Source organism: Pogona vitticeps, chromosome 1, assembly GCF_051106095.1.
Source record: "Pogona vitticeps strain Pit_001003342236 chromosome 1, PviZW2.1, whole genome shotgun sequence".
Classification (NCBI taxonomy): domain Eukaryota; kingdom Metazoa; phylum Chordata; class Lepidosauria; order Squamata; family Agamidae; genus Pogona; species Pogona vitticeps.
In genome coordinates, this window is record NC_135783.1 from 169,747,283 (window position 1) to 169,760,300 (window position 13,018).

General features: G+C 44.1%; 1 protein-coding gene across 2 annotated transcripts in view; it reads right to left on the reverse strand.

Moving 5' to 3' along the window:
• The window catches only part of LSS (lanosterol synthase), a 56,643-nt gene that overhangs the window by 23,899 nt on the left and 19,726 nt on the right, over positions 1–13,018 (reverse strand). For both annotated transcript variants that reach the window (XM_072976995.2, XM_072976999.2), the window contains 3 exons: positions 10,193–10,311; positions 8,211–8,308; positions 651–678 (listed from right to left, as the gene is read on the reverse strand). In XM_072976995.2, the coding sequence (XP_072833096.2) occupies positions 651–678; positions 8,211–8,308; positions 10,193–10,311 (245 nt within the window). The remainder of the gene's footprint in view (positions 1–650; positions 679–8,210; positions 8,309–10,192; positions 10,312–13,018) is intronic.

Sequence of the window (13,018 nt, forward strand, 5' to 3'; positions counted from 1 at the left end):
ATGCACTGAAATGCAATTAATCTGTTCCGGCCAAAGAAATAAATAACAAAAAAATAAAAATCACTGCAAGACTCATTGGAAAAACGATTACTCCCTTACTAAATATGGCTACCTGAAATAAAACAGAAGGAGCCTCTTGCTGTTCAGGAGACACCCTGTAGAGCCTTGGGTGAGCAAGGACCCAAGGCTGTGGATTCAAGCTTTGCCTGCCCCTTCCCTATCTCTCCTGTTCAACACAGCCTCGCTTTCCCTTCACCTCCATCATATCTTTTTCCCTAACTCTACCACACCCCGTCTTTTCCACCTCTGTTTGCATATGTGGATGTGCAATTCCTTTTTTAAACCTGTCATTAAACTGCACATCCAAAGATGGGCATAAAACCGCCATTACAAAAAAAGGGGGGGGGTTGGAGCAGGGCAAAACATTCCCGTCATGTGATGTTGCACCCCACTCTCAACATGCCCACAGCAGCAGTGTATGTGTCCACTCACACCAGATTACACTTCAGCACCTGTTACAAGCAACCTTGTGCCTGTTTCAGCTAAACTAGAGTAAATACATTTTCTCCACATTATTGCAAAGATGTTGTTCTAGACTGGGTTTTCTATTAGTACTTGACTCTGAGCAAGAGGGAGAAAAATCACCTCACCTGCATCTTCAAGCCGTCCAGCCCCATCCTGTAGGAAGAGAAAGAGCATTCAGTACTGCCGCATACTGTGCAAACACAGTCCAACACACCCAACTTTCATCAAGTTAGATACAGCCAAGGGGAATAAATGAACAAAAACCTGAGAGTAAAATTCGCTTGACTTGTCAGGAACAATATGAAGTGTGGCTTCTAGATATTTAGGGAACACTTCTGTCTGGCAGTGGCTAGAGAGCTGGGTTTAGATGTTATACTTGGTCAGTGCTGAGATTTACAGGGTTGCTCTGGACAATTTGTTCCACACTAACTTACCTCACTTTTTTATTGCTCCAACTTTGCTCTCCTTGCAGGAAAGGAACAAGAATAAATGGGACTCAAAAGCACTCCTGCTTGGGAGTTTACTTCACTGACTCTAGGCATGTATGATCTATGCTGTAGTTGCCTTTCAAGTATTCTTTCAGAGGAACAGTTTCTCCTGAGTAACACTATATATATGGAAGTATTGAAAACAATAGGTTACTTGCAGTAACTATGGTTCTTCAAGTGGATCTCCGTGAATTCGCACTAAGGGATAGCATTCTGCATATGCACAAATCCTCAGAACATTCTAGAGCTTGAAAAAAGGAGATTGTTAGACTCCCCGCCCTCCTGCATTGCCTCTTTGAGCCTCAAACAGTTCTCCTTCAGACCCTCATACCGCCACTGAGGAAGCAGTGTGACAAGAGGGGAGGAGTGAGGGACGTGTGAATTCACCAAGAACCACTCGAAGAACCATACTTATGGTAAGTAACCTATCCTTCTTCTTCATGGTCTCTGTGAATGCACACTAATGGGTGAGCAGCAAGCACACTTATTGGATAGAGGGTTGTCATGAGAAGACAGAAGCCAAGACCACTCTACCCACAATTGCACTGGTCCTTTGATGTGTGTCAAAGTGATACAGTGGCACCTTGCAAGACGAATGCCTCGGGCTACGAAAAACGCGCAAGACAAAAGCGTCTGGCAAGTTTTTAGGTGCCCTGCAAGACGAAGATATTTTCATCTTGCAAGGTACGTTTTCCCATAGGAATGCATTGAAATTTAGTTAATGCGTTCCTGTGGGCCAAAAAAACTCTAAAAAGTCACTTACCATGTAGGGAGCTGGGGAAGCACCATCTGAGGACTGGCGGAGGTGCCCCGCAACCGCGATCGCTGTTTTCAGAGGTCCCCCAGCAATCCTCCGATGGTGTTGAGGAAGTCTTCAGAGGCTTCCGAAGCTGGCGATCACGGTTGCGGAGGACCCCCGCCAGTCCTCCGATGGTGCAGGGGAAGCAAGGATCAAGCTGTTTTTCTAATCTTATGCAGATTCTCCATCACCTCATCAGTTTTTTGTTGAATAATCCAGCGCCGTCAAATGGAAGCTCTTCAATCCATGACCTGCCGTCATCTTTGATGCCTGCTGAGTGCAAGCAAATGTGCCTGCAAACAGCATTGGCAAATATAATAGCCTTGGAAACTGTATCTGCAGTATGATGCAATGACAGGTGTTGCTACTTAGCCAATGTCGTTGCTTCCAAATGAGTATTGAGGGCAGCTGTTCTGGTTTCTTCTTGAAGAATTCGAAGGATTTTATTCCAAAAGTGCCTCTGATAAGCGTCCATGGCTGCCTGATAGTTAGAGACTCTCATCACAAAGGAAGCCAACGAGTATAGGCGACGGCTGAGTACCTTCAATTTACAACCCTCCCTGTTGGTAGGGGTCACCTCAGACTAATTTCTTGCTCGTGACTGGTTGAACTGGACAATGATCGAGGTCAGTGCTGGATGTTTACTAAGGAAAGACGTATCATTGCTGGGTGTCCTATAATGATTTTCTATCCGCCTGGTGATCTGTAGAGATATAGGTGGTTGATTCCAGGTTTCCTTGATTAGGTCTAACATTGCCAGAATAAAGGCAAAGCTCAAAGGAGGAGATCTGATCTATATAATCAAACACTAGGTCGTGTTTGGGAGGTGGAGGTTGGTCTATGTCCAATTCTAACGATTTAGCCATACGTGTGATCAATTGTAAATACAATGTGAAATCCTCAGAGGGGGAAGGTGGGTGGATGTCAGTGATGTCTGAATCCGGTGTGGGCAAGTTTGAGGGAAATTCTCTGGATGCCTCTGACTGTGGGTCTTAATCAGATCCAGACACCGACAAGCCTCTCGACTCTTTATCAAAAGATAAAGGGGGCAAGGGTGAGTGTCGGTGAGATCTCGACATGGAGGCTGAAACCCGTGGAAACAGTGCAGATGGATGAGTGGATACTGAAGGCACAGCCTGACAAGATGTTAGAGTATGGGACACCCTAGGTAATGGTACCAATGGTGCTTGAGGGTGCTTTTCAGGATGAGACAAATGTTCTTGATGCTAGTGTTTAGAAACAGGCTTCACGGCCATCAGGTGAGCTGAAAATAGGCTTGATGCTGCTGTCGAGGCGGTGAGGGCGATAGAGATGACTCAGAAGAAGCACAGATGTATCACACCCTCTTGGGTCTGACATAGTCCCCGGCGCTGTATGCGGGATTGAGGTCGTACCCCCAATATCAATGTTGATCGCCAAGCCGTACCATTTTGACATAAAGTGCCTCCTCATACTCAGCCATAGCATGACGTCGAGATGGATGCGGGAGTAGTATTATGTCCCAATGTCGAGGGAACTGTCTGTCAGTCTGGAGAAATCTGCCGATGCTTTGTAAGATGCTTCCGCAGAGGGGATTGCTGTGGTGACTCCTCCGGATCCAGCAAGTGAGCCACTGCTGCCCACTCAGTAGATATAGGGCTCAAATGGGCCGAGGCCAGGCTGGAAATAATCTCAGCCTCAGAGCAGCCATGACTGGGAGACAGGCTCAGATTTGACATCGATGCCTGTGTCTGTGGCAGAAAGCCATCCCCTTCCGAAAGTGACTCAGGGTCATGTAGCTCCCTGGAAGATTCCTCTAGTATGGGTGAGGGCAGGGTGACATGAACTGGGGGAGGCTCTTTAAGTTGAACAGACTTGGATGGGTGTTCAGCCTTTTTATGCTTAACCACCTCCTCCTTCTTCTTAAGGTCCTTAACAGTTGGTGATTTTGATGCCGATGTCGATCCCGGTGTCAAAGATTTTTTCAACGAACAGTTTTGATGAAGTCCTGGAGGACGGGATAGCTGGTGCTGGTGAAGCAGCGGGGTCGGGACGAGGAGTAGGAGAAGCAGTCGGAATGGTAGGTTCCATTGCTGTCAAGCCTGACACTGTCAATGACTTTTCCTAAAGATAGGAACGGAGTCATTGTAAATGGAGCTTCAAGGTGGGCTTGATCATTTTTTTGCACTCCAGGCACGAACTTGGCTGGTGTCTTTCTCCTAAACAAAACAAACAGCGGCCGTGGCTGTCCGTGAAAGGGATTTTATTAGTACGCAATGCGCAAGGTTTGAATGGGCCCAAAGAGGCCATAAAATTTGGCGGGAACTGAAAGGATGGTGGCATCAATAAAGGGGACTCACGGGAAATGTTAGTGATAGTTGTCCAAGGTCAAGCCGAGGTATCAAGCCGAGAAGATAGAATCAAGTATAAATTGAATAGTACAAATCCAATCTGTAATCCAAATCACAACAATAATCAGTCCAAGGGTCAAAGCCAGATAATAAGTATAGCTGAATCAAGTGAAAATCAAAGGTCAGACAGTCCGAGTCGAATATCCAGATAAGAGATTGTAGTCAAAAACAGTCTGTGCTCAAACCAGAAATTTTTAGGATTAATAAGCTCTAAGCAATTCGAAGCAGTCTCATTGCAGCAGCGGCAAAAAGGAACTGAGGTACTGCGGGCGGGCGAAGTATGCATGACACGGGGAGATGTTTCACTGGTTATTTGTTAAAGCTCTAGAATGTTCCGAAGAGTCCTGCACAGGCGCAGTTTAACCCATTCGTGTGCATTCACAGAGACCACAAAGAAGAACCAAGCATCGGTGGCGATAAATGCCCAAGGAAGATGGGCTGAAAGACGAGTGGTGCTGGGTGTAGAGAGATGGTGTAAGCTGATCTGAGCAATGGGAAAGTCAAAGGCTCTGTTTTGCTTTTTTCAGGACGACGGAAAGATTGTTTGGGGTGCTGATGTACAGCATGTCTAGGCTGAAAAGAGGACGAAAAGTGGAATGCACCTATTTTTTTCGGAGCACGATCTGGTTTGTTGATAAAAGTAGGGGTGATGTCATTGGTATCATTGAGCTTTATAGTATGGTTGGGTATTATAAGAATGTGCTGTCCGTGTTTAGTGTGGCAGGATGTCATGAGTTCAGCCGAAGAAGATCTGGAATCTGAGGGGTTAATTACAGCTGAGGAAAATGCTGGGCAATTAGAAGCACATACAGCTGGATCACCACCAGATTCTCCTCCCCCAGTAATCAGGATGAGGGTTAAGCTTCGGCAAAGACTCATGACATGAAGAGCAGAAGATCACATGAATGCTTCCCGTAGGAGCATCAGGTCAATCAGCCCTGAGTTTTAGCAGGATGAAGTATTTAGATGACTGCTGCTGCTATAAAATCTGCACCCAGGGGCTTGGAAGTTTGTGGAAGCAACAAGTCAATACTCTGGTTCACATCCATGCTCCTGCTTACTTTGGACCTTGTTCTCTGGACCCTTGACTTTGGACTCTGACTTCTGACTACGGTTTGTGTTTTGGCTTTGGCATTTTGGTATCTGCTTTGCATCTCGTGGACTTCTGATATTGGACTGGTATATTGGGCTTTTGCCTGTTGAAACCCCCTGGGAATGTGACATGGGAGTTTGAAGAGGATTTCTTCATTGTCTTAGGCTCGGTGTGTTCCGGTATCGAAGGAGGGTTTGGTCTGGAGTGGACTTAGTAGCTGATGTTGAAGACTTAGCTTTAGAGCTAGATTAAATTTGGATTTGGAAACTGGTTTAGGAGTCAGAGAAGTGGTAGACACCTTCAGGGATCCTTTAGGGGGCTGAGAAGTTTGGGAAGTTTCCATAATTTGTGTTGGTTGTAAAGAACATTCCCAAAGAAAGGATCTGAGATGCTGATGTTTGAGTTTAAGAGCTTGCTTAGTAACATTTTTGCAGAACAGGCATGTAGATGGCTGATGAGATTTCCCGAAGCAGAAAAGACAAATATCGTGACCGTCTGTGAGGGGGATCTTGTTGGAGCACCAAGTGCATCTTTTAAACGGTGACCATAAATGGCACGGGGAAGGGGGCGATCAGGAGAGGGAGAAATAGTTTGAAAAGTCTGTTACAATTTTCCCTTGTAATTCTGTTATAGTTGAAAATGAAAGCAGTGATGAATGGAGAGCTCAACGAGAGGAGAAAGCTCAGCGGTGGCAAAAAGGAACTGAGGCAATCACAAGGATGGGTGGACCGCATGTACTAATGTGTGATAAAGCTCCAGAATATTCCAGAGACCTCTGCGCAGGCACAGATTAAACCCATTAGTGTGCATTCACAGACACCACGAAGAAGAAGGCTTGGTTTCCTGCCCCCTGCTCATCCTCCTTGCCCTCCTCTGAACTTGTTTCAGTTTGTTAGCGTCCTTCTTGAAGTGTGGTATCCAGAACTGGACACAATACACTCAAGGTGAGGCCTAAGAAGTGCTCAATAGAGGAGGACTAGCACCTTGTGGGATTTGAAAACTGTACTTCTATTAGCGCAGCCTAAAATACCATTTGCCTTTTTTGTAGCCACATCACACTGTTGGCTCATGTTTAGTTTGTGATATACGACAACTGCAAGATCCTTCTCGCTCTTTGTTTTGCTGAGCCAGATCTCCCCCATCTTGTAACTGTTCAATTGGTTTCTTTTTCCGAGGTGCAGAACTTTGCACTTATCCCTGTTGAATTTCATTCTGTTGGTTTTGGCCCACTGCTCCCTCCTATCAAGGTCATCTTTCTGACTACTGGGGTATTAGCTATTCCACACAATTTAGTATCATCTGCAAATCTGACAAGCATTCCCTGCACTCCCTCATCCAACTCATTAATAAAAAATATTGAAGAGCATCAGGCCCAGGACTGAGCCCTGGGGTACCCCACTTGTCACCTCCTCCCAATTAGAGAAGGACCCATTAATGATCACCCTCTGAGTACAATTCTGTAGCCATTTGTGTATCCACCTGACACTTGATCTATCCAGCCCACACTTAGTTAGCTTGCTAATCAGGAGATAATGGGACACTTTGTCAAAAAGATATGGTGAAGTCAAGATATACTATGTCTACAGCATTCTGTCACCTCTGTCTTATCAGGGAAGTGACCTGATCAAAAAACGAAATCCAATTACAGTGGTGCCTCGCATTACGATGTTAATTCATTCCAGCGAAATCGCTGTAGAATGAAAACGTCGTAAAGCGATTTTAAAAAGCCCATAGAAACGCATTAAAACCCGGTTAATGCGTTCCTATGGGCTGGAAACTCACCGTCCAGCGAAGATCCTCCATAGCATGGCCACTTTCGCTGCCTGTGCAGCGTGGAATCTGTCCCAGAAAACAGTGGGCGGCCATTTTGTTTACCCGGCGGCCATTTTGAAACTGCCGATCAGCTGTTAAAAAATCATCGCTTTGTGAGAATTGGTTCGTGAAGCAGGGAACCGATCATCGCAAAGCGAAATTCCCCCATAGGGAACATCGTTTTGCGATCGCAAGAACATCGACGTCAAGCGGTTTCGTTGTTAAATGGAGCACCCGTCTTGCGGGGCACCACTGTAGTTTGGCAGGATTTGTTCTTGACAAATCCATGATGGCATCTAGTGATTACTGCATTGTTTTCTAGGTGTTTGCACAACAACCACTTTATGATCTGTTCCATAGTTTTGCCTGGTACTGATGTCAGGCTGACTGGCCTGTAGTTCTCAGATGCCTCTTTTTTGCCCTTTTTGAAGATAAGGACAACATTAGCCCTCCTCCAATCCTTTGCCACCTCCCCCATTTCCCATGAATTCAAGAAAATAATGGATAGCAGTTCTGAGAGTTCTTCAGCCAGTTCCTTCAGTACTCTCGGATGCAGTTCTTCCGGCCTTGGAGATTTGAACTCTTTCAAGGTGATAAGGTATTCCTTGACTCTTTGTTTCTCTATCTCCAGCTGCCATCCTACCCCCCCTCGCCCGCACTTTCAATTTGTTTGGAAGTTCATAGTCTGCCTTATGGGAAAAGACGGAACTAAAATAGGAATTGAGCACCTCTGCCTTTTCTTTGTCCTCTGTTATCAGTCTATTCTTCTTTATAGGAAGAAGTAACTCAAGGGACAGTGAGAGAGGTAGATGGAGGCAGGTCAGCAAGAGGAAAAAACAATCAAGGGCAGTAAAGTCCAGAATGTTCCTTAGATGCGTCCAAAGCAGCAGCAAAAAAGGAACGGAAGGAGGACCCATTAGAGGTGCGAAGAGGCAATGCTGGAGGGTGGGGCCTCTAACGATCTCCTTTTTTCAAGCTCTAGAATGTTCTGGGGATTCGCGCATGCGCGGAATGCTACCCATTAGTGTGCATTCGCATAGACCACAAAGAACAACATCACACATACTGTAGCCACATTGCTTATTCTTCCAGCAAAGCCTTACCAGAGGTAGTCAGGGATTCTGGAGATATGTTCCTGGAATGCTGGAGATTTTTCTCCCTCCACAAACCAGCGCACAAGCATGTTAATAGTTTTAGATATCTGCATGAGCAAATAAAGGCCAACCGTTACTTCTCTAGAGACAGCTAAAGCAACCAGCATTTCATATTTGAGATCTTGGAGCCTACATGAAGTTCTCACGAAAAGGACTCAGGGGCTCAGATCCTAGCAATAATTATAATTAGATTATCAGTGCTTAGATCAAATTAAGTATTACGGTAATTCCCCATGTATTTGGCTTTGTCAACTAGCAAATTAGCAGTCCCATGCTTTTCCCCTCAAAAACATATTAGGCATTCTTCTTTCAGTTCAATCAAGCTGCCTACACAATTTGGTATTGTTGCCTCTCACTAGCAGCAGCTCTTTAGAATTGTGGATAGAGGAGATCCCTTTTAACTGGGAAGACACAAGGTGTTGGAACTAGGATCTTCTTTATATAAATCACTTTTTCTGTCATCATGTCCCCTCTCTTTTAACTACAAAGGTCATACTTCAAGATAAGCATGGATAGGACTGCACTCAAAGGCTTATAAGGGTCTGGAATTGTTGTGTGTGTTCCAGCAATATTCGTTGTCTTTTTGTCGTGTCCGATTCTTCGTGACCCCATGGACCAGAGCACTCCAGGCCCTCCTGTCTTCCACTGCCTCCCGGAGTTGGGTCAAGTTCATGTTGGTTGCTTCGATGACCCTGTCCAACCATCTCATCCTCTGTCGTCCCCTTCTCCTCCTGCCTTCACACTTTCCCAACACCAGGGTTTTTTCCAAGCAATATTACATGGAGATTAAGACAAAGACCATGAGCACATATTATGCTAAGCAAGGATTTATCTAGCTGAATTCTGGTGCCTTCAAATGTCCACACCTGGTCCTTGCTATACCCAATGGTTTAATCTGCTGCAACAAATCTCAGTCTGTAACCATGGTTTCCTATGCATCCTTTCTTGTTTTAACTATGGTTTGTTGCATATCCAAACCTGGACTCCTATTCAATCAGGCAACAGAGTCACAAGTGGCAAGAAACCAAAATCACTTCACAGACTAACATCTTCCCTGACTGGGCTGCCGTCTCCTGGCCACAAACAATCCGCCTGGCAGTCTATTCAAATCAATCCTTCCTCTCAAAGGCTTTGTTCTGTGGCTTGTAAAGCAGAAGAAGTGTTAAAAAACATTCCCACTCTATGGTAAAAGCAGGTATGCACAATAAAAGCAGCCCTTTACTCTCTGCGGGATAATTTGACATTCACATCCTCAGAACTACAGATCAAAGTTATGCAAAATGATTGAGTATTTCCAGCTTGGGACTGCAAGCTACTGGATCACTTCACTGATCAGACAATTACTCTGGGGAAATCTCTTCCTGTAGTTATATCCTCCCTGCATCTTCCCATCTCCATCCCAACTCCAGCACCAAGAGGCCGGGTATAATAGTGTAATACTGTCCTCAGGAGGCCAAGCCTGTTTACCCAAAATAAACAAAGGTGGAGGCTTTTGATTTCAATCCAATGTTGTTTATCTCAGACCATTGTCCATGAATTCAAAGCCTATTTTAGGATGCATCTGTCTGAAACAGCCCTAGAACAGTCCTCTCACAGGCACTGCTTTCCCATACCCTTTTGGCAGCCTTCCCAGCTAGTGTTACTCTTTTCACATGCTCAACTGCAGAGCTACCGTGTTTCTGCAAAAATAAGACAGGGTCTTATATTAATTTTTGCTCCAAAAACACATTAGTGCTTATTTTCAGGGGATTTTTATTTTACAGTCATGTCATTTTCTGATTGCTGCACAATGGTGGAGGGCGGGGTTTCACTTAACTGGGGCTTATCTTGGGGGTAGGGCTTATATTATGACCATCCTGAAAAATCACACTAGGACTTATTTTCAGGGAAACAGGGTATTTAGTCTGAAGCAAAACTTAAATGCCACCTACTGGGCCAATACTGATGCACTTGGTGAAGAGATCATCAGCCTTGATGTGATCATACAGCACTTCCATAGCTCGGTGCCTCAGATTCTTGCTGTGGAATCTCTCATAGGTATTGAGTAGTGCTGGAAGGGAAGTAAAGAGACACACAGATGGTGATTGTTATCTGTTGAATACTCTGCAGCCAACATGAGAAAATTAAGGGGCCACAGACACTACCAGTCCTAAGCTCTGGCCCATTATTCTTGACATATAGCACTACATTCATCACTGCAAGGAACCCAAAGACTCCACACATAATATTCATAAAGATGTGCAAGGAAAAGTAGGCCACAAATCACACCACCTCCGATGTTTTTATACAAATGCCAGGAGTATGGGAAACAAATAAGAACTGGAAATCTGAGCTCAGGAGAGTAAATATGATTTGATAGGAATAACTGAAGCTTGGTGGAATGACTCCCATGACTAGAATACAGCAATTGAAGGATACAGATTGTTCAAAAAGAACAGAAAGAATAGAAAGAGTTGCCATATATGTAAAAAATTACATGTTTTAGAAGGATGGGAGCTTCTATGAAAGGAAGTCCTAAATGCACAACTACAAACAATTCCAACAAGAAAAAAGGGTGAGAGACTGCAAAAAAGGCCAGTGTGCCTTCACAAAAAGCTCAGAGAGGACCTAAATATATATATAAAAATAAAAAATAAAAAGGACACATATAGGAAGTGGATGAAAGGCCAGACTACAAAGGTAGAAATAAGCAGCAAGGAACTGCAGGGATTGCATTACGAAGGCAAAAGCTGAGAATGCGCTGACGCTTGCTAGAGACACTAAAAACAACAAAAAAGCAGTATTCAGGTATGTGGGTAACAAAAGACAAAGAAAATAAACAATGGTGCAACTGCTCAATGGAGATGGAAAAATGAAAACAGAAGACAAAAAGGCAGAAGTGCTCAATTCCAATTTCACACTAGTCTTTTCCCAAAGGACAGACTATGAATCTCCAGACAAATGTGAAGTGCAAGTGGAGGGGCCAAGATTGCAGCTGGAGATAGATAAACAAATAGTCAAGGAATACCTTATCCCCTTGAAAGAGTTAAAATCTCCAGGGCTGGAGGAACTAGCTGAAGAACTCTCGGAACCACTGTCCATTATTTTTTTGAAATCATTGGAAATGGGTGAGGTGCCAGACGACTGGAGGAGGGCTAATGTTGTCCCTATCTGCAAAAAAGGAGGAATCTAGGAACTACAGACCAGTCAGCCTGACATGAATTCCAGGAAAAATCCTGGAACAGATTATTAAGCGGTCATTATAAGGACACCTAGAAAGCAAAAGCAGTAATAACTAGAAGCCAACACGGATTTGTTAAGAACAAATCCTGCCAGACTATGATCTCATTTTTTTAATCAGGTAACATTCCTGTATATCTTGACTTCAGCAAAACGTTTGATCAAGTGCCCCCTTATATTCTGATTTTTAACTAGGTGTGGGTTGGCTAGAACAACTGGGCCCAGTACTGTTCAATATTTTTATTAATGACTTAGATCAGGGGATACAAGGAATGGTAATAAAACTTGTGGATGACACAAAATTAGCCAACACCTTGAAAGACAGAAACAAAATTCAAAATAATCTATAGAAGCTTGAGCACTGGGCTGAAAGCAACAGAATATTCAGCAGGGATAAGTGCAAAGTACGGCATCTAGGAAAAAGAAACCAATTGCACAGTTACAAGATGGGATGATACCTGCCTTAGCTATACTATGAGCAAGAAGGATCTTGAAGCTGGTGTAGATATGAGCCAATAGTGTGCTGTGGCTACAAACACACACACACACACACACACACACACACACACACACACACACACACACACACACACACACACACACACACACACACACAAACAAATGCTATTTTAGACTGCATTAACAGACTTCTCCAAATCCCATGAGGCACTAGTTCCCCTCTATTTGGCACTGGTTCAGCTTCATCTCAAGTACTGTGTCCCGTTCTGTACACTACAGTTCAAGAAGGATGACAACAAATTGGAACAAGATCAGAGGAGGGTAACAAAGAGGATCAGGGGGCTGGAAACCAAGCCTTCTGAGGAAAGACTGAAAGATTTGGGCATGTTTAGCCTTGAAGAATGTAGGAAAAACCACTGGGCTAGTCAGCTATAATCTAAACTAAATCACTTATGAATACACAGTGGAAGTGAAGAACAGATTTAAGGAACTATATTTGTTGGACAGAGTGCCTGAACAATTATGGATGGAGGCCTGTAATATTGTACAGGAGGCCGCAACAAAAACCATCCCAAAGAAAAGGAAATGCAAGAAAGCAAAGTGGCTGTTCAACGAGGCCTTACAAATAGCAGAGAAGAAAAGAGAAGCAAAATGCAAGGGAGATAGGGAAAGTTACAGGAAATTGAATGCAAACTTGCAAAGAATAGCCAGGACAGACAAGAGGCCCTTCTTAAATGAACAGTGCAAAGATATAGAGGAAAATAATAGAAAGGGAAAAACCAGAGATCTGTTCAAGAAACTGGAGATATTAAACATTTTGTGCAAAGATGGACAAAAATGGGAGGGACCTCACAGAAGCAGAAGGCATCAAGAAGAGGTGGCAAGAATACACAGAGGAATTACTGTATACCAGAAAGATTTGGATGTCCTGGACAACCCAGATAGTGTGGTGGCTGACCTTGAGGTAGAAATCCTGGAAAGTGAAGTCAAGTGGGCCTTGGAAAGCATGGCTAACAACAAGGCCAGTGGAGGTGATGGTATTCCAGTTGAACTACCGTATTTTTCACTCCATAAGATGC